General features: G+C 51.0%; 1 protein-coding gene across 1 annotated transcript in view; it reads left to right on the top strand.

Moving 5' to 3' along the window:
• Window positions 1-9390: 9390 nt before the first annotated feature.
• LOC143151887 (uncharacterized) overlaps window positions 9391-22930 on the top strand; it is a 96381-nt gene continuing 82841 nt past the window's right edge. The window contains exon 1 of the mRNA XM_076321372.1: window positions 9391-11895. Coding sequence (XP_076177487.1) covers window positions 10494-11895 — 1402 coding nt within the window. The 5' untranslated portion in view covers window positions 9391-10493. The remainder of the gene's footprint in view (window positions 11896-22930) is intronic.

Here is a 22930-nt window from a genome sequence, read left to right as displayed (position 1 = left end):
CGATACTCGCGTCAGCGCGACAATAAAATCGGGCACGGTACGGTCGCGCGATATTTCGTTGCCGTCTCTCTCCCACACGGGCGCGTTAATCCGTCGTGGGATTTATTTATCGTCGTTCCGCTACTTTTATTGAAATTAAACGTTCCCCCGCTCCGCTCGGTGGCCATGGTCGGTCGGTCGGTCCATCGAGGGGGACCCATGGATCGATCGAGATACAAGCAACGCACGTATCGAATTACCGGCGGATTATCGCCGGGCGAGGATCGACGCGTTGCCGTGGCGCACGATAATTATTTCTGCGTTAGCCATAATTATTGCCGGGGTGGCAATTAATTCCTGCCCGGGCGGCAATTAATTTATTGCCGGTTGATTAATCGCCGCGCGCTCGCCGCCGAGAGACAGTCCGTTACCGCCAAGGATCGCCCTTTTGCCGCGCGAGGCGAAGCCGAACGACCCTTACCGGAAAAGAAGCCGCGGAAGCCGCACCGTCTCCCTTAATCGGACTTCCGTTATCCACGGAACAACCTTTTTCGTGTCGGAGAACTTTAACCCGGACTACGTACGCGTCAACTTTTAGAAACTTTTTTTTACCCGGCCACGAGTAACCGAACGCAACTCGAACTATCCAGAGAGATTTTCACCGTAAGAATTTCTTTAAATTGAGACGAAATTTTCTACTATTTATTAATAGATATCTGTTAACGAATACGAAGATAATAGTAGAATAGAACGTAGGGAAAATATGGATATTAAATTTTCAAGGAACACAAACGATATTATATCGAGAGATAACCTATTCGAAATATCTAATTCGTCGAAATCGTGCGTTTTTCACCAGTAAATATCCCCGAGAACTGAATAATTTTAATTCTGTACGCTATCTGTCGGCGAATTCAAGCGGTGTACTCCTGGACGTGCAACTTCCGGTCAGAGAAACGCATCGTTGCACGAGCCAGCGGCAGAGGAGGCGGAGGGTGGCCGGTGGATATCAAAATGAAATCTCGCGGGCTAATAAATACTCGGTTATCGCGGCTAATCGAGTTATCGCGCGATGCGCGCCGTGGAACCGGGTTCGTTGGGGATCTATGAAACTATACGGGGTGACTGCGAAATCTCCCTCGAAAGTATCTTCTCCGTACGTTGGAAAAAAATTACATTTAAAAAGTTCTCCGTGTCGAGTACCGAACGAAAATTTCTCGTAGGAAATTACGGTAAGTTGTCTCGATCGTTTCTCCAAAGCGTACGAAATCTCCCTCGATAATAGTTCTTCCACACACGGTGAAAGAATTCCACGTTAAAGAACGCCATTCGGAAATTCTCGACGCGAGATATCGAACGATACTTCCTCCTGCCATAACGAGGAGTATCCGTTTCTCGATCGCGTCTCAATTCACCACACAGCGAACAATTCATCGAACGATCGAACCGATTCCTTAAATCGCTCATTCGATCCCGATTCCACAGTTGAACAACAAGCTCCTCCCGGTTCGAGTATGCGTTATTTCACGAACATCTCTCTACGTGTACTCGAACCCAGCCGAGTAGCGTCGTATATCCAGTATCCACGCGGTAAAGCACGTCCTGTGTATGCACTTAATAAAGTAGAGGTGTGGAGTTCCGCGATAGCGGCTCGCGGAAGTTATGTCCGACCGGAATCGCTGTTAGGTCTCTGTGCGGCCAACGTTTGTTGAATTATTGCCGGTTGAATGCCGCACATAATTCGGCGACGCGCGCTGTTTCCCGCTTACCTAACCACGTGCGATCCGAAACGATAATCATTTTTCATAGCCCCGTGACAACTCTGTACGAACGATCGATACTCTTTCGCGTGGAAATTCGGCCGCGAATTGGAGCTTCTTTCCACGAGATATTTCCGCACGGTAACTTCAAAGGTGATGACAATTCGATTGAAAAATAATAAAGAAAAGAAGGAACGAGTTCTTTCCGCTGATATTTCTTTCCACTCGAGAAATCGAACCTTACCGATCTGGTCGGAACCAACTTTTTGGAACGATCGACGAAAGATCTTTCTCTCCTCGGAGCTAGGAATTCTCGACGGAGGAGTCCCATCGTTGTAAAAATAATGCAAATACGCGAAGAATGTATACATTTTCGTCCCGGCCGAAAACGGAGAAGCTTCTTCGTTTGCTCAGGGACGCTCGCGTCGTTATACCGTCTGATGTTCGGCTCGAACGCAACCGGTGTGTAGATTTAATAAAGCAAACAGCCGCGCTGACGCAGATACCGAACTTCTTCGTCGCTCGATCCCCCGAAAACAACGATTATCGTCGACCAGACGCGGAATTTTTGCGCTCGTTCGGAGCGTTTACCTTTGATTAAATCATTTCATTGAGCACGGCTGACTGGTTTCCGGCGCGATCCGCGAACGAGATTGCGTTCAGCCAGGAGTAGAGGAGGGCTGCCCCCCTCCGACCGTCAGATAAAGCCTGATAGATGCTCCTCGGCGATTTCCTCCGTGACCTATCTGCGAGTATAACTCAAGGCCTCTCGCGTGATTTCGCGTGATCGCCGGCGAGCGATAATGAGACCGTCCTGGAGAAAAATACGTCCCGAAGTGATTCGCGAGCACGGTTACCGACGAAACGAATTCGGAACGGTGGAAGATGAAGCGCGCAAGGAGCGACGGAGAGGACGAGAGAGGCTAGACGAGACGCGGAGACGACAAGAGCGAAGGTACCGAGCGAGGAAACGAAAGAAAAGGAAACGAGTGGAGAAGTAAAATGAAAGAAGGTACGCGAGGAGGGGAGTAACGCGTGAAAAGTAAGAAGAGGTGAAACGAAAGAAGGTAATACGATTGGAGGGAATGAAACGAAGAGAGGCGAGAGAAGGGTACCCTGTGAAAATTCTTGGTAGAGGGTAACACTGCGGAGGACATGAATCGGTTCGTTTACACAAAATAGAACTATCGTTCTTTTGCAATACGAGGCGAAGAAATGTTTAGTATTCGAGAACCATCGGGATATTCTCTCCGAGGTTAAGATAAATTTAATAAGGGACAATTAATCGTAGAGGGGTAGAATGCAGATCCGCCTTAATTTCGGGGTCATCGAGAATGAAAATTTGCATTATTCGAGGAAATTATCGTCCGTTTCGTCCGTAACGAGGCCTGTAATCGTCCGGTCCGTTACTCGAATCTCGAATAAATTAAAAGGCGCGCGGCGTACCTTTAATCGTTGATCTTCGAATGTTTGGATTTTAAAAAACGATGCCTCGGTCGCATCTTCGGTATGGTTCCGTGGTTACGTCGCTACCGTGGCGTCGATTATTTTACGAAATTTCCGAATCGCGGTCGATAGGAGTGAGACCGTTACGGACGAGAAAGAGAACAAAGGGGTTGAACGATCGGATAGGAGAACGGAGAAGAACCAATAGAGCAGCTCGTTTCTCGTGGTACCTCCGTCGAAGGGGCCCGCTTATCAAAGCCAAATTGGCACCTTCTTTTCCATGCTAATGGTGCTGGCCACCTCGATACCCCGAGAAATCGATATGTAAGTACACGGCTACGGGGGCCGGTCTCTCCGTTATCGGTTCGGCCAATTATTCTTAAAACGATAGCATCTTAATGAGAAAAAAATCAGCGGCGTGATCGCGAAAATGATAGCGCCGCGAGACGTTAAAGGCGCAACATGTGTCGTTGATATTCCTTTCGGAGGGGGAATCGGGGCCGCGACCGTTGGAATTATTTCGCGTTACCAAAAACGGTCACGTGCGCCAAACGAGAGACCATCGCGCGTAAATTACAACCGAAAGATTCCGCCACTCCCCCGGTACACCAAACGCGGCTACCGTAAAATAGTAATTTCTTCGTTCGAGACTTGAAAATCGTTGCAAAATTGAGCGATAGACGTTCTCGACTTTCTTTTACCCGACGAGAGTACAACAACCGAGTCTCTTCACAATTTACTTTTCCTCTTTTGTCATCGACCGTGGAAGAATGTCTCCGAGAGAAATGTTCTCTATCGAAGATACTTGAGCTCGAATCGAGAAAGATTTAATATCGAAGGTTCGCTACACGAGAATATTCGTCTCTCCCGGTAAACTATCGGTTAGACTCCCGTCGCTCGTTGCGTCATCCAACCGATTTCAGCGCGTAACCATTACCGCAAATTAGGCACGAAAACGAACGCTCCTCCGAACGTGCTCACGCTCGTGTCCTTCTCTCCAGTTAGGGACAACCGGGCTCTTCCTTTCTCACCTGGACACAGGGCGCAATTAAAATCCGCGGGCTAGTTAATCCGCTCCCGATACAGCTCGTCGAGGCGAGGAGTGGCTCGCCGCGTCGGCTCGACGAATGAGAGCGGCCCGCTCGGCGAATCGGCGAGTTTTAAAACTCGCAGGGTGCACCTCTAAGCAGAGCCCCCGAGGATACTAACGAGCGCGTGGACGCTCGTTAAGGCGAGAATGCAAGGTAGTTGGCGTTAACGAAATTTACGAAGCCGGCTGGCGGTAACGAGTCCGTGGCTCCTTGGCCACGTTTCGCCAACCAGGGACCAGGGGAGACTCTTAATCCCGCGATCTCTCGAATTCGTTTCGTGGGGAGAGCTAGCGAAGAGGATGGGCGATCCGTCTTGGAACAAAGAAACGAGCTTTCGACCGTGGTACCGAATCTATTCGGTAGGAGGGACACGGTCCTAAGGGTTGGGAGACCCGAACACTGCCCGGCCGATCGCCTTCGGAGGATCTACTTCTGACCAGGAAATTGATTTTTCTCCAAAGAGACGATGCACGGTGTTTTTAGGGATGAAAGGGAACGACGATCTAGGAGTCAACGCGGAAAGTTTACGCGCGAAATTTATTTTTTCCAAAGAACGAAAGCGACGAGGTAGAGATTTGTGAAAGGAGCGAGTAAAATGAAAAGAGACTATCGGTTGCAATTTTAAAGATTCTGGAACCAAATTTTGCCGCAAAATTTATTTTTCCCCGAAGACTCGTCGCGAATACGAGAGCGGAGGGGACGCTCCAAACGGAGCGAAATTCCGAAATGGAAGCGCAATTGTATTTTCGTCGGGACATTTATTTTTCTCGAGTTGGAAACGGTGACGCGTCACAATCGCGCGGGGAGTATAAGAGAGAGCGCATTCGGTACACCGAAATCTTGTCAAAACGACGCAGATACGAAATCGTAATCGGTGGTAATTTCGCCGATATTTTCGTGGAAGGATGGAAACCTTTCGTGACGCGTACACGCATTAACGAGGAGATCGCAAACAAGAATCGTCCATGACGAATGACACGGGACGTTCGCCGTTGAACGCTCGAAACGTTGTTCAAACGAGGAGAAAAATGAACCGACGGTTAGTCGCACGAAGGTGGGACGAAGAAAGAGGCATTCTCGACGTTTCGTGCGATTGCCACTTAATTCGAATTACCTGGTGAAAGGAGGAGACTTCGTAACAGAAGTCACGGGAGAAGGGGGACCGGAGTCGTGAGATGAAGAGTTGCTTGTTAAACGTTCGACGGAAGGATGGCTCGAACACGGGACACCCATTTAAAGTTGACTCCGCGATGGATCAACACGCTCGACAATACGTCGTTTATTCAACAGCTGCACGCGAATATTTGCCGAAAGCCGTCGAAGGACGCCTCGAATCCATCGTTTCGCGCGACGAAATTATTTTTAATATCCCCGTTATGATTCTCGACTCGCGTGCAAACAACCCGACGCGACGAGACGCGACCAGACGCGACGAGACGCGACGCGACACGGAAACCTAAAGTATCTAATTTATTATCGATAAAAGAAGCGATCGAGAGACCGGGGAACGAGATAATCCGCGTTAACCGTCTATTGCATAATCCGATCGATCGGCGAGAGGACGAGGAAATTTTATGGATTTTCAACGACTACGGGAGCGTTAATTGATTCATGGACGTGTAAATAACCCGCGGCTTCGATAATTCGCGAAAAATTATTGCGCGTGCAATTACAAGATAAACCTTGTTCCTTCGTTTTTTTCGCGAAGATAGAACGTGGCGAGGAGACGACGCGTTTCTAAATCGAACCGCGAAACGTTGCACGGAAGAACCTTGACGCGAAACGAAACGAAAGAGTTTCCGTATCTTTTCGAAGAACAAATTGTCCGACCTGTTGGAAATATTTAACCGTTCACCGGAAGTATAAATCGGTGAAGTCGCGTTGCCATTAACGGTGAAGGTTGCTTCGAAATAAATCTTAAGACGATTCACGGTTTTGCGAAGTTTCGGTCGCGCTCGTGGAAGAAACGCGCGCAAGCGTTTCCGCAAGCTCCGTAAGAAGATTTTCCCGGGCATGCAGCTGCCAATCGAAGTCACTCCCACCGTCTAATTCCCATAAATGACAATTCCCATCGAAGGTAGCCGTAAAAGGTTCTGCGCGCGCCTTCGCGAGCACGCTGGCCAGATACTATCCCGGTAGGATTCGATCGGATTAGCATAGGTTTCCGCGTTCCCCGGGTGGAAGAGGCGCGCGGTGAATCCGGAATTACTCGGTAATAAATTTCCATACCGCGGAAAAACCACGCGGGGTACCGATACCGCGGCGTCGCCGCGATAATTAATCTCTTCTCGCCGTGGAACACCAACCGGTAAAAAGTGTCTTCGATAACGGTTCGGTTAATGTAAATACGGAGCACCGACTCTTTTTAACAAACTTTTTAACGACCGTCGACACCGAAGGAACCCGGTTACACCAGACGCGTCGGAGAATTAATAATTCAACGCCCCGTGCATAATTATCAACGTTATTAACCGATAAGCGCGTTCGAGCGAAAGTTACGGCGCGCGAGAGGCTCCGCACTTAGATCCCTATCGATCATCGTCGATCCGATGATCAGTTTTTTTCTCGGTCGGGCGTAACAGAAGTTCGAAGAAGATGAAATCGTTTTCGTACGAGAGGAAGTCGAAACGCTGGTACCTACGTGTCGCGCGCGCGCGCTCGAGCGATCGATGTTGACGCACTTTAAGTTCACCTGACCGACGATTTACGAGCTGACATTTTTTTTCTTTCCTCCCGTACGTCCTATCCGCTCGAAGATCGGCCCCATAATGAGGCTTAACGATCGCCTCGAGAGCACGTTGACGCGCGCCCGAGCTCCTCACGAACCCGACGAAAAATGAATACGTGATTCACGGCGCGCATGCACGCCACCTTTTCGAGGGTGAAAAACCGGCGAATCGATACACCGGGAGCTAACGTATCCCCGAAACTTCGCATCTCCGCGGTGTCTCGTTATCTCGTCGCGAATCATCGACATCGACGATCTTTCCGCGCGGTGAAAAGAAACCAGCCCTTTTTCTCCGTTCTTGGGTCTCGGTAGGATGGAAGAAATTACGATCGCAGCGACGCGCGCGAACCTGGAATCTTTCGCGTTATTTTTACGCGTCGTTGTACCCTCTCGATGCACGAGAACGTAACGAAAGAACGTCTCAATGCAGGATTCCACGATGCACGGATATACCTCACGATATACGAAAACTCTTACAGAGGAATCTCTGAACGTATTGGTACTTTTATAGGGGAACACCTCAGAGTGTTCCCTCGCCACGAAGGAACATTTTAATACGATAGAACTCGCAAAGAAGGACTCGATATTTGCGAACTCTTACCGAGGAATCCCTCGATAAATGAGAACTCGTGCAAAGAAACGCGATCCCTTCTTTGCACGCAGTAACAGCGACGATACGTGAAACGACGAAAGAAAATCTTTGAAAAGTATCGACGCGACTGTTCTCTCTCGTTTCGAAGAATCGTCGGTACCTTGGGATTTCCGAGCATGCGCGAGAGCGGAAAGTAACGAGAGTCGTGACGAGAGTGTCTCTACACTCTTTTATCGATACTTGGTGGAAAACTCGCGCGAAAAATATCGAGTCGAGCAAGGTGCAGCGTTGAGTGTTCGACAACGACTTCGGTACACGAAAGGGAGCGTTCCTTTGGAAAAATGAGAGTCATTACGCACTCGAGTTCGCCATAAATATGTAGGAGAGCGATGAAAAATTGGCGAGGAAACGACAGCGATCTTTCCCCGCTAAGAACGAACGCACGCGAATCGTTTTTCCCCAAGTTCGCCCCCGTCCCGTAACTCGGTATTAAAGATAAAATTGGAGAGATAGGGCCCCGCGTACAATGTCCCGAACGAGCATTGTTACAACGCCGTATTACCGTAATAGCGGAGCGATCATACCGCGGGCGTCTCTCCGCGATTGATTTATCCAGTGGCCGGGAAACGATCGCGACCACTGGGGGGGAACGGATCGCGGAGCGGCGGTGGTGGGGTGGTGTGTGTGTGCGGAACAAGAAGCGGTTTGGGCGCACGGTGGGCGAGGACAGCGGAACGCGGGGCCCCCGATGGAACATAGTAATAGCGAAAAAGAAGAACGGGTAGGGACGAGGCGAGCGAACCGATCGAATTGGCTAGGGACAACTAGTCGCGCGGCGAGGAAAGCAGCAGCGAGCCCCGAACGAGGGAAAATAAACGAAGCCCCCGCTCCGAAACGAGAGAGAGAGAACGAGAGAAAGAGAGAGAGAGAACGAGAGAAAAAGAGAGACAGAGAGAGAAAGACAGAAGGAGAGAAGCTAAACGTGGCAGGAGCTAAGAGCCGGATCACCCGAGGAGCAGATAGAGGAATCAGAAAGAACAGGCGGAACGCGCTCGAGAGACGGAGAACCGGGGCGCGAGAGGAGAGAGAGACAAAGACAATCTGGAAACCCAACGCGATAACACCGCGCGGACCGGTTGGTGGGGATAAATCGACCGCGGGAGCGGAAAGGAGAACGATGGAAACACCGTGGCGGTATCGGTTGGAGAAGGACGGTTATACGGAGGAGCCGGGCCAGGGGCAGCGCACTGGATCACCGGCGAGCGGATAGAGGAGCCAGAAGAGTAAAACGGAGAACGGTTTCGTCCAGGTGGAACGGAGAGGTGGTTCTCTCTCGGGGGCCGAAGCGAGAGAGGGCAGAGATAAACACGGAGAGACTGGAGGCCTGCGCGCGACCGAGTGCCCACGCTCGTAGCGGAGGGGAGAGTACAAAGAGCGGAGGCGCCAAGGCGGAAGAAGGACAGCCGGCAAGGGTGGCGGAGCGAAAGTAAGAGGGAGAAACGGGGCGCACCGAGGTAGGGGAAAGCCGGGTTCCCGGGATTGCCTATCAGGCAGTCGGTGCCACGGAGTGGTGGAACGCTGGGCGGTTACGGGTTCGCGCGAGTTTCCCGCGACAGCCGGCAGATGTCGAGTGGTCGCGCCCCTATACGGGGTCCTCACCCCTGGAAAAGGTCAGCGCGAGGGGCGTAGCGGACGCGGAATCGACGCCCAGGAACGCCCATCGTCGGCCCTCCCGCCGCTTCCTCGCCGCAGACGCTTCGCGGCAACCAACTGGACAACCAGCCCGGCCTGGATCCACAGCGTCGCACAACGGTTCCGTTGAAACCCGCGTCTACCAGCGCCGTGCAGGACCTCCACGTTTCCACCGATCCGTCACCCACGGACCGCCGTGTCCTCGTCGTTCCATACCACCGGTCTCTGCGACGGCTGACCCCTTGGCCCGTATCTTAGCCTCGGTTTCCTGGCCGTTGGCCGAGTTCAGTGCGCGTCGCCGATCGGCATTCGGGACCCACACCGGTCTGGGTCTACCCCGAAGTCCTACGACCCGGTTCCTGGTTATTTTTTTCGTTGTTCTTCACTTTTTTGTTTTTTGGTTTTTTTTTTTTTTTGTTTCTTTGTTTTTTGTCGCATCTCTGCGAAGCATCGCCGAGCCGCGACCGAGAGGACGGACCACGGGAAAGTGAGAGTGCGATGGATTATGGATGCGTCGTGAAGAGGAAGACACCGAAGCCGCGCGACCGATCGGTGATGGCCCGCGACCACGGTGAGCACGGTGGTGTTCGTTGCCAGCTGGACCGTCAGCTGGACGAATGAGACCCTGCCGAGGACACGGGGGGGCACCGGTTCTCTTAGTGCGTCGCGTCCGAAAGAACTGTTTCAACGGTGGACGACATGAGGAACGAGCACGGGAAAGGTTGCGGCGCTCGGTCATGAGCAGGGCTGAACAGTGTCCGTCGGCAAGGAACCGGGGGAACAGTACTTAGTGCTATACGCGGGACAGGCCTCTGCGACGGATCGCGAGATTCTTACCGACCCGAGAACAGTGCATCGTACGAGGAAGGCTATTGTTCGCGATACTATGGAAACAAGATGCCGGGGATACGTCGTTAACGAATCATCGACGACAGGTGTCCGGTTCGAGAACGATGATCCCGTCCGGGCGACTCTGAGCGGACGGAATCCGTCGGGATAGGTAAGAGATCTTTACACGAGACGCGCGAGGACACTTCCATCGAGGAGGAAGAGCACCGGGACGGATCCTCGGTCGTCGTCATGGCTGGAACGATAACGCCGAATCAGGCCTAGGCTCGTTCGCGCACGATCCACTCGGTAAACGTTTCGGGGCCCAGTTACGGCGACAAGAGAACGAGGGAAACCGGTGAGAAACGAAAGGAAACATGTCGAACACACCACCGGAGTCGTCCATCGGTTTGGACTCGTCCAACGATCTCCACGAGATCGGACAGAATCATCCTCACACCAGGCTGGAGTCCTCGGACTCCGAGAAACGGGAGCAGATACGCGTCAGTGACGGCAACAATCCCGACAGCGATTGCGAGAGCGACACCAGCGAGGTGTTGAGCGTCGGTAGCGAACCGACGCCCACCAGCGTCGTCGGTATACGTGGCTGCGGTTCGGTCAGGTACGACCAGGAATCGGCGAGCAGCCGCGGCGGTGACTTTCGCGACGAGGAGAACACGAGGACATCGGCGACACCATCGCCTTCCAGCTCGACGAGCTGCAACGACGCGTTTTATCAACGAACGACTAATCACGTCCCGGCCCCGAGTCCGCCGGGTTACAGCCAACCGCCGTCGTCGCCCACGGCCTCCTCGGTGAGGTCACCGGCATCGTCCTCGGCCACCGCCTCCTCACCGGGTCGCCCCGAAGCGATACAGGACGTCATAGTGCCCAGGTACCAGTCCAGCCATCATCAACACTTGCTGCCCCGATACTCCTCGAGGGACACCGAGATCCCCGATTATCCGACGCGCGTCCAACACAGCCTGACCCACGAGATCGTCTACCCCACGGTGGAGAGGCTTCACCGTACACCGATCAGCGTACCGTTGGTCACCAGGCTCTCGTTGTCGCCGCCGTCTGCCATGACGGTCACCGGTCTTCAAGCAACGACCCCCGTTCTGCATCCCACCGCGTGCAGAGACCCCCGTGAGACCGCCTCGTTGATGCCCCATCCCGCTCAACACTTGCATCACGCCAACAGCCACGTCCACCTTCATCAGACGTCCCAGGTGCAACACGTACCGGCCAATTCGGTCCACCAGCATCGACTCTCCGTCAGCAAGATCCTCCAGAGAGACTCGGCCAGTCCGGCCTCGCCCGGGGCCAGGGAGGAGAACGGTAGAACGATGCCGGGTGCCAACGGTGTGCAGAACAACGGCATCAACAACGCCAACCATCGCAACAATCACAACAACAACAACAACAATAACAACAACAATCTACAGCACCAGGCGGGCTTGAAGTTCAGTATAGACAACATACTGAAGGCCGATTTCGGTAGACGGATCACCGATCCCATTTCTCTGAAAAAGTCCCGGCCGAAGAAGGTCGCCTCGAGGCCCATCGACCTAACCAAGGACTTTCTCGAGTCGTCGTCCGAAACCTCCGAGAAGAGCAGCTCGGAAACGAGCTCCACGACCAACACTTCCCCCGGTGGTGCCAACACCGGGAATCCCGCTTCCAACGCTACGGGACCACCTGCCAGCGATCCCGGGAAGCAGTTACCCTGGCCCGCTTGGGTCTACTGCACCAGATACTCGGACCGACCTTCTTCCGGTGAGTTTCATACCACGAGAGCGAGCTCTGTCGCTCGTCGACCGTCCATCGAAACTTGCCGCTCCGAAATTATTCCAAGGAGCCGCGAGCGATTAACGAAGCATCTTGCGCTGCCGCGAACACCCGAGATAAACTTTCCAGAGAAATGATACGCGATAACTCTGGATTCCACTGGCATTCTCTCTCTCTCTCTCTCTCTCTCTCTCTCTCTGTTTCCAGGGTATAACCCTCGTTGTGGCAAGTTTCGCTAAGTAGCCCCTACCTGCAACGACTCGCCCGGTCTAATCCCACGATTACTCGTTGCATAATTACGGAGTCTAGCGGCGAGTCCGTGTAAAAGAACTATGGCGATCGGTTCGCAAGTTCAGAAGTAAATTTCCACCGAACGAGAAGTAATTACCGCGCGCCGCAAAAGGTCACTTAACGCAATCAATTGCGTTTCCAGCGCTCGCTCGTGATTCCCGTTAAATTTATTCCCGTGAAAGTTTGCAAACTCTACGTATACTTAACCGCTATAAAACGTTCGTCGGCCGATTTTCGCGGAGGCGCGCGCAGCATAAACCGGCGAATAACGACCACGGTGGATAAAACACGCGTTCATTGTCAGGCGGGGGCAATTGCTTAATAACAACGGAGTTTCTCATTAGTGACTCGGTCTGTACAATGGAGAAGGGAGGGGGCAGTTTCTCTCTTTCTCTCTTTTTCTCTCTCTGTATCTGTGTCTCTCTGTCTCTCGTTCGCTGCGGAGTTGCATCGACGTATAAATTTCATCCGGCGTGGAAAGAATCGTTTCACGCCCCTGTGAGAGAAACGGTTTCTCGTTTATCGCGCAAGTTGGACGCCCGCGTTGTTTGGCAACCGTTCTCTCTCCCCGTCACGATCCCGACAATTTTATTTAAATTATCGACCGCTTGTATTCTTTCGCGGAACAACGGTGCCCCGAGTTAATTATCCCCGCGGTCGTTGCAAAAGTGTGCCCCCTCGTGACGATATTGCGGGCATAAATAAAACTGGCCCCCGTAGCGTTGCGCGGCTGTCCACGATCCACGTCTCAGATAGAGAGGACGAACGTACGTACGTACGGACGGACTGACGAACCGACTCGAAGTCGATTTTAATTGAGATATTAAAAAAATTCACCGCCATCGTGGAGAAGTAAGATTCGACGGGGAGAAAACGCGTTTTCAACCGGCCACGATTTTACGACGTTTCTTCGGCTTTTTTTCGTTTCTTCTTCTTCTTCTTTCTTTTTTTTTTCATCTCGTCGTACGAGCGATTGAGACGTAACACGTTGTCCGTACGAGGATTTAATTGCATCGTGGAGCTACCGGGGAGGATGACGCTCGAAAGTTATGGAACGTTCGATTCTAAAATTCGATCGTTCGATCGATCGTCGTTCCTGAATATTCAACGTTCCCCCCACTTTCGTTCCGCTGACTCGCACGGATTACGAAAATCCGCATCCGAGAACGCTCGTGGCCGATATCTCGGTGCTTACCGAGATTCGGTCCCCCCTCCCGTTAACCCCCGTTCCCCGTTTTCTCCGCGAGACGCCTGATTAAAGATTTATTTCGTCGCGAAGAGTCGTCCCATCGGAATCGTTTCCCCTGGTTTCGCGTAGATGGATGATCCTTTTGAAACGACACAGGAAAACGTGTAATTACTCCACCACGCCGGGCCCGGAGTGCCGGCTTGATGAATGGTAGAAAACGTTTCTTCGTGTCACTCATATCTGATATACGCTCATTGTCAGGAAACAATTGTTAAGCACCCGGAGAAATAAGCCCGCTCTCCGCCCCATAAATCAACCCGTTGGATATGCAACTAACTATTTCCACGGCTTTGTATCGCGGACAACAATTTCCTATAGGTCATTCAGTTGTCGTGTTCTTATGCAAACCGTCGGTAAATAATTGCACCCTATTAGATCGGTTTTCTGTTTCTCCGCGCGCGAGCGGCGAACGTCTCCCCTTGTGTCCCCCATCGGTGCCTTTTGCACCCGGTGCACCCGCGGATGCGTGTTCGCTGAAAATTATTGCCGTCCGCCGTTTCGTATTGTGTTAGAAAAGAATCTCGGATAACGTAACTGGTCCGCCGTCGTCCGCTCCAACCCCATTGTATTTTAATAGTTTCGCGCCCGAGCCGGGAAACGGATAATGGCACGAACGTCTCACAGGGCCGTTTTTCGTTTTGCACGCTCGACGAGCAGCGCGTGCGACCGTTTTCTGTTCGATGTCGTTGGAAAATTATTAGAGAACTCGGTGGCTGCTCGGTCATCGATGCTCGCCGAATCTCGAGAGGTATGCTCGACCGCCGGTCACCGGTGACCGACGACGAGACTTCGATTCGTGACGGTAACGGGCCACGGTACGAAATCGTGAGAAACGATATTTCCATATCGAAATTACAATCTTTCGAATTGCGAAAGCAGTGCATCGAGGATGAAATTCTTTTCTCGTCGATATTGATAAACGTAACACAGAAAATGGGGAATTCTTGTGGAAATTCTTGTGGAAACGATACATCGAACGTTTTAATTTTGTTATCGCGACTTTCGTAACTTCTGGTTTTTCATCGTTCTCGTAACATTTTTTTTTTAGAAAATTGTCCCCGGTACTCTTCCAGCTTCTCTTTTCCACAATCGGTGACGCAACGTTCGAGTCGCGCGAGTTGACGTTATCGCGCGAGGTAAACAAAGCAAAAAGTAACCGAGAACTCCGCGCTTAAGGTGTTAAAAGGACGAAGCTCGAAAATGACCGTTTTTGGTGATCGTTGGGAAAGAGAAATTTTTACGCAACATGCATATCCGTACTTCCCAAGGAATCAGGAAACAATGGTTATTTAATCGTCGCGCGATGGGAAAGTTGTCATAAAGCGATAGTTTGGAATGGCTCGGCGATTACTCGAGCAATTAATGGCGTTCGTTGGACCTTTTTCAATTTTTCAAGCCGCTCGTTCGGGACTACCTGTTTCTAGTGTAATTAACGCGCGCATTCTTTTATCCACCGTTACTTTGTACGACCGTTGTGTTCGATCGTTTGCACAATGCCTTCGAGGTTGGGCATAAAAGCAGCCTGTACCGCACCGTTATGCAAGATTATTGTACATAATATATCGTACGGACACTTGACGTATTTGCGCGACAAAAACGCTCGAGTAATAACGCGTACAAAATTATTGTAATTCGTGTACACGAAGATGGACAACCGAACGGTATCTAACGCGCAAACGAACAACGAAACAAGCGACCAAAGTAAAAGGAAGAATATACGACCGAGATTTCTACATGTACACCCGTGTTTGCCTTTAAATATCTACAAACAGGAAAATGTTTACCGAAAGAGTCTTTAAACATTTACACGACGAAACGAGAAAACGTTGATTACCGAAAAATACCTCGACGGAAGGACAAAGTTACTTACGAAACTACACGGAATTTCCATGTAAAGTCTTGCATTTGCCTTTAAATATTCGCAAATAAGAAAACGTTGCTAACCGAAAGAACATCGGGCAGAGAAGCGGTTACACCTGGTGCAATAAACGCCGAAAACTTTTCGAATGTATTCCCGTAGACGGTTTCAAACATTTGCACAGTGAAACGAGAAAACGTTGCCCACTGAAAATTAGTTACACCAGGAGGCAATCTACGGGAAAAGACCTCGAATGCATCCCCCGTATCCACCTCGAAATATTTCCAAACGAGCAAACATCTATTAAAAACTACCTAGACGGAGTTTACACCCCGGAGGAGGTACGGGAAAAATTTCTAAGTATATTCTCGTGTACGGCTTCGAATATTTGCAAATAAGAGAACCACGATCGTTAAAAGAAACTCGATAGGGAAGCGGTTACACCCAGAACAACGGGCGAGAAAAATTTCTAAACGTATTCTCGTGTTCGCCTTCGAACATTTCCAAACAAGAAAACGTTGTTGCTCACCGAAAGAATCTCGGTTGCCCCCAGACCCGCGTAGAACCGGGTTTAGCGTCTTTTAACGACAAAGGCTTCTATCGAGTTCCCCGTTAAAGCACGATAACCGACTAACGCGCGTCCTATCGTCGTTGAAATTGCTCGTAATTTCCCTCCGCTCGGGCAAACAGGGAAGAACGCGGAATAATCGTGCGACGTGGATTCGAAACGATCGGAAAACGTATCCACGGGCGGATATCGCGTCGGGGACCGCCCCCCGAACGATCCCGGCTCCTTGTTTCGTCCAGGTGCGCAAATGAAGTCGTACGCGGGCCGACGGTACACGCAAAAGTGCTAAATTCTCGATTAATAACCGGTAGTTTCCGCGGGGGTCCGGTTCCAGGTGACGAGTTTCGCCACGGACAAACGACACTATTGGTACCGGGTTCCCTATTATGTCTTTACAGCGCGTAATTTCGCGCCCGACAGATAAATAGTCCGTTGAAACGGTCAACGATAAAGCTTAATCACTGTTATTGCACCGGTCCCGCGGCTCGATACTCGCGCGACGACGCTCGAGCTCCGTTACGGGTCGCTAATGTTTTATTTTTTATTTTTTTTTTTTTTACTCTCGAGAATACGTATCCGGCGCGCAGGGATCGATTTTGCACGGAAAACGTCCGGGAAAACGGACGACGAATTTTTTTTGCGCGATCCGAGCGAGACCAGCCAAGTCCTCTCGAGGAAAAACTAACCGTCGCGACGACCGGAGAATTATATCGGCGCCTGATCAGGTTCTCCGGCGGTGACTTTATAATTTACCACCTCCTCGAGAGAAAGAGAGAGAGAGAGAGAGAGAGAGAGGGTCTACGTGGAAAAATCCGCGTTGACGGTACTTTATCGCGCGGCTGGTACCTACAGGCGAGGATGCGCAGCGCGTCAGAGACCGCGTTATCGCTGGGGAATAAATTTGTTATTAACCGTGTCGAGTCGGCGGTTACACGGTACCCCGATAAATCTCTAAAAGCAACGAGAGGAGGTGACCGGTGCTGGCGGAGGAGGAGAGACCAGTCTCGAGAAGATTTCAATTTTTCCATCGCGATTAATACCTTTTCTAAGCGACGCGCTACCGTACGCGAGAACGTTGCGCAACTCTCTCGCGTGGCCGTGCAAATTGTTTCGCGTGTTTGCTCGTTAGAGAAACCGCTACGATCGCTCGGGTATCGAACGATAACCGTTTACCGGTTAGCTCGCGTGCGACGATGGTCGGGGTCTCTCACGTTGCGTCGGGTTTTCGAGTAGGTCGGCCCGCTTGAGTAGGTGGTGCTTCAAGTTGACCATCTCGGAGCTTCCGTGTCGATAAAATTGATAAAGGCGATCGTATCGGGGACTCGTTGCTACGGGCTATGGATCAGCGGTTTCCCTTTGTCGCGAAACACTCTCCGACCGGCGGTATACTCGAAACGACGAGCGTTGCACTTTGTTTTCGAGATCGAGATCGAAGTACCACGGTAGGAATTGTACGATGAGTTGAAAAAATTATAGGGTAACTGTTGAATAGATAGTTTCCAAAGTTAAGAAGAAAATTGTGCGTAATGCAACACTCTCTATTGCGTGAGGAATTGTACACGTATCGAAAGAATTTTTTGTCGACACTATCCACACTGTACTCCATTATCGAATATTCGCAACGCTCGAAATAATATTAGAAATTGTACAAAATCTCACCTCGAGTTAACCATAATAGATCAGATACGAATGATAGAAATCGTAATTGAAACTACACAATTCAGTCGCATCGGTCCGGTGCCCCACCACCAGAGACGAACCGCGCATCGAACGTTTCCCCGGAAACTCGCGTTTCCGCTCGAAACTCCGTACCATTAACGTGCCAAAAAATCCTCGATTCGGGTACAGAACCGAGAGAGGAAATTCTCCCGTTGAAAAGAGCCCGCGTCTTGTCCCGAGAAATGTATTAATTACCGCCTCCCGGGTGCACGGTGCAATAAAACGCGGGGTATCGCGCGTTAAATCCGTTTACGGCGAGTTATGGTTAATTAGTTTTCTGGGCCGTGTATGTAACGTAACGCGCGAAAGATATTTCCATTAACGGGGAACGCGCGTCGCGTCTCGAAACGTTGTTACGCCGTTGGTAAAGAAAAAGAAGAAAAAAAAAAGAATCGCGACGGATTCGCGGCCGTAACGGACGCGGGTTCTCGCGATAAATGACCGATCTTTGTGGCAAAACGCGACAAACGGGCAACTCGTCGACCGCTAATGCGATCGCTTAACGAGGAGAAAGGGTTCTGCTACCGGACCGTTTCGATCGCTGGAACCGACCGTTAATGCGTAGCGATTTTAATTGGACCCGCGGTTGCAAAAATTTGCAACGCGCCGAGTATTTTCCAGCCGCGGAGAATTTAAGGTGAACCGGGGGGAGCGCGGGTTGGAAGGGTTCGTGCCAGATCGGTGACGGTGGGAGTTGAAACGCGTCGTTGAAACGCTCGAGAATCGTTCGCTCGAGTGACTTTATCGTTGAAAAGGTCTAACGTGCTGCAAACCGTGGGGGGTGGGTTTAATAAAGAGGTCGTGGAATTAGGAGGCGTGTAATTCCCGGGAAAATAGACAGAACCGGTGTAAATACATAGTCTCCGATAACCTCCACTTAGGTACGTGGAATATTCGAAGAGCGGTGGGAAGTGTGTCGCTCGCGTTTCTGGAACGGAAAATTGCACGCTACGTCGTCGTTGTCGTCGTCGTGGATTGATTTACTATGGCCATCCAACCTCGCGAGGAACGAATTCGTCGACTATTCTCTTTTTTCGAATCACCGGGCGAGTATACGGTTTACGAGAGCACCGATACGATTCGTCCGATGGATCTTTCCGAAAGTCGATCCCTTTTCCACGAGAGATCGCTCGGAACGTCGCGAAAGAAATTATGCAAATTCTCAAGGGTCTTTCCTAAAGTTTTCTTTCGAATATTCTACATCTCTGCGCGTAAAGATCACGGTTGATTCTTGTCGCGCGATAATTTGATACCCTCGCGGAGAAATGTAGAATTTTTCCAATTGTTTCATCGGTTGCTCGCTCTTGACAACGAAAACGGAATTACGACGCCATCCGAAAATTTATTCACGCACCGATGTTACAGCTTGTAAGATTGTCGAAACGTATCGAACACTATCCGAGAGCTAGTACCGCTTCGGGCGATCGATACCGAACGATCGAGAGAAAAAGAAGCTGCGAAATTAAAGAGAAACTATTCCTTGGTAAGGGCCGTGCGGTTGTTCCCAGCGTTGCATTACGGCTGCATCGTTTCGCGCATTCGTAAGTAGATATTTTGCATGTAATCTCCCCGGTATTACATCCCGTCCTTGGTGCGCCATCGACGTGGAAGGCTCCACCCTCTGACACTTTCGACAGCGAGTACCACGGAATCCCGTGTAAAGAAAGGAAACGAGATCCAGCGCGATCGTTATTATTAACTCTCGGCCGCGAATAGGATCCGTACGGCATTGCATAATTAAAGGAGCGATCGAGGCCGCGGGCGATCGGCCGATAAAAAGGCCTCGCGGCGCTATATGGCGATAAATCAAGCTTTAACGAAATGTTCGCAACGAAATAAAGAGACATTAATTTGCAGGCCTGGTTCTCGTGCTTGCTCTCCCCTTCCAGACCTCTCTCTCTCCCCCTCTCTCTCTCTCTCTCTCTCTCTCTCTCTCTCTCTCTCTCTCTTTCTGTCCACCGACCGATCGAACGGGACAACCGATACTCTATACAGGGTGTCTAAGAGAGCGACGAACTCGAACATGTGTACGTACCGTGGAAAAATTTACGCGTTGCACGAATCGATAAACCTTCTCGTCCGGAGCGAGACGAACAAGAGGTTCTATATTTAGCGCCACTTTCTCGGAGGATCGCGTTGGATTAATTCGCGTAATCGTTGACCCCTTGCACGAGCGCCCTGTGTTTATACGATGTCGTAACAGGAACCCTCCGAAACGCTCCCCGAAAGACAACGTACGCGCGACGGTGGATAAAATATGCATCGTCTTGGTAAAAACATCCACCTCGTAGCGCGTTCGATGCGCTCGAATCAATCGCGTGCAACGAATCCCGCGAATGGAAGAAACATCCGTCGGATTTCACCAATCGCGTAATGGAATATTTTAATCGGAAAATGAATCGTACTTACGGAGGATACCGTTGCGAAAAGCGTGCTCCGCGAGAACTATCGCGCGAGTGTTTCCACGATACGATCGTGTATTGGCTTCCATCTCTCGTCGCGTATCGTACATTCTCCGTAGATAAGATTTTTCACGTTCGACTCGTCTATTTACGAATCACCCCGTAGAACGACGGGCTGCGTGCGTGGAAGCGAGAGGTTGCTCCATATCGGGGAGCCTCGTGGGATCCATCGATCTTATTAAGGTTAAATCGAAGGTGCCTCCCGTTCTCCGGTGCCGAGCACGATAACAAACCTAACCGGGGCTGCTCGAGACGGGCACCATCCGTGTAGAACGCCGGCTAGAGGTCCCTGTGGCCTAGAGGCGGGCTGCAGAAACCTATGAATGGCTTCCGTTCGTTCCAGATATCGTAAAGTGTATTTTCAGATACACGCGCGGGGATCGCCCGGTTGCGGCGCGGTGGCGGCGCGGAAACGATCGTTTTCGTCCCGCGTCGCCTCTACAAATGGCGGTATTGTGTTACCGGCATGGACGCAGATTTGTTAAGACCAGCGAAACTCGTGGCTGACACGCGATGAGAAATCTCCGCGATAAATACCCTCGAGATTTATCGATTCCATTCGTGAGACGGGGACCGTGCTCCGAGGTGTAACGGGACGACCGTTAATGGCGGACTTGTTTCTTCGAACGATCGGTCGTCGCGATCGTAAAATTGTGCCATTATAGATTTCCGTTCGGTCGATTTCTATTGGCGAGCACCTCGATCTAGCGGATCGGTTCGCTTAATAATCTTCTTGTTACTTCGATCGACCATCGTCCCGTGTCCCGTTCCTTTAATTACGCAAGAATTATGTTCGCCTCGCGATCGTTACGGGCGGCATCTTTACGCAACTCCGAACTTGGCAGTTTGTTGCTTAAACCGTTCGTCTCGTTTTTCCGAATTTAATTACGAAATACATTATTTTCGTGCCGAACGACGAGATTACAGGTGCGACCCTCGCGAGTACGATAATTGCGCCACGCTCAGCTTCTGGCATCTTTATGCAACTCCGAACTTGGCAGTTTGTTGCTTAAACGGTTCGTCTCGTTTTCAGAACGCAATTACAAAATATATTATTTTCGCGTCGAACAAGATTACAGGTGTGGTACACACCGTTGTACGATAATTGCGCGTCGATTAACAACGTTACGAATTATTCCGCGATAACGTTCTTCTCGGCGGATACGAGCGTTCGTTCAGCTGCAAAACCGATCGTCGCGGTTCCCATTCGCGTTAATTCTACTCGATCCGGCGAACGGTTTTAATTAAACCGTGTACACTCCGCCACAGAAACATCGGGACGCGGAAATCCAAAGGGGAACAATTGTCGGGAAGATGTCGCGATTATTTCGAAATTATTCCCGAGGAAAAATTGAATTGAATTTTCTTCTCGTTCGTGCAGCCTCGATCGATCTCGACACGCTCCGTCTTTCCATAGATTCTTCGATTCTCCGATCGGTACACACGGGGACCCAAACGGGCACGTTGTTTCGTTTATGGTAACGTTAAAAAAATCGCCATTGGTCTAAACCCGATATCCACGCGACATCTAAACGCGTACGAGTTCAACGTATATTGTATTTCGCGTTCGTAACGATAATTGTACCAATTTGTACGCGTAGCCGAGGACACGTTGGCGAAGACGTTGGCTCTTTCAACGGTGCACAATGTTACTCGGCTCACAATGGCCGTACCGATGTTAATGACGCCAATTATCCAACTGCCAGAAATTCCGATCGATGTCCGACGCGACGACGTACGCGACGCGTTTCCGTCGCCGTTGTTGCTCCCGTTCGCGTCACCGAGACGATCGTTAAAATGAAATCACTTCTAACGACGCATTAACGACTCCGGTAATTATGGTTCTTGTCCGATCGCGAGGTTCCGCTACCGTTGGTATCATCGCGCGTGCCCCGAGCCACGAGTACCGCCTCGAGCCACGAACTTCCCACCGTTCCTCCCTTTTCAGCGCGGTGGGCCTCGTTGGGGCCCCGAGCGTGGAAAATCGGACGCGCGTGGCCCGTCTCGCGAGCGATTCTACCGGCGATTCGATACGCGAGCGTTCGCGGCGAACGACGAAACGCTTCGCGCAGCGAACAGAGACAGAGAGAGGAGAGACAGAGATAAAAAGAGAGAGAGAGAGAGTGTTCGAGGCGTCGTTTAGCGCGGTCCGGCGTCCTACCAACGCGAGAGAAATTACGCTGTCGGCGACGAACGGAAGCGTAATGACGCGACAAATGTCCGCGCGCGAATAATTAAGGAGGCGCGGCTCCGCGCGACTTCGCGCCGCGGAATTACGTCGACAACTCTATCGCTCGCGTAATTACGTCGCGGCTCGCGACGCGTGTCCGTAATGAAATTGCCACTCCCGGCGCGTAAAATCCACGCGCGATTAAAAAAAAAAAAAAGATATACACGAACACGATCCGAGCGTAAGATACCGATTTGATTCGATTTGATTTTTTGCATCTTCGTTGCGCGACACGCGAGAACGACGTCCCGCGATTCGAGTTTCGATTCGACGCGATACGAGATCCGCGACGAGATACCGGACGTCCGTTAGCGCTCGCGTCGCGAACCGGCTCGCGGAAACGTACTAATTTTCCAAATCACCCGCGGATTCCTGTAATTTAAATTTAACTGGAAACCGAGGGAACGACCGAACCCGCGCCAGCCTGTAATTCTTATGCGGAAAACGAGCCGCGAACTGTTACCAAAGAAGCAAGCTTGATCCGCGCCGGGGAAAAGTAGCTGTTACTAAAAGTAGTTCTAATTTGACTTAAGTGCACCGTGAGCGTAATTCTAATGGGGGAAAACAAGGCTAACATTCTTGTTACCCGGGGAAGTCAAACTCGATCCGCTCGGAAGCGGAGCGTGTTACTTTTCTCGTTGATCGC

Source organism: Ptiloglossa arizonensis, chromosome 10 (genome assembly GCF_051014685.1).
Source record: "Ptiloglossa arizonensis isolate GNS036 chromosome 10, iyPtiAriz1_principal, whole genome shotgun sequence".
NCBI classification, from domain to species: domain Eukaryota; kingdom Metazoa; phylum Arthropoda; class Insecta; order Hymenoptera; family Colletidae; genus Ptiloglossa; species Ptiloglossa arizonensis.
This window is presented reverse-complemented; position numbering and strand designations above follow the sequence as displayed.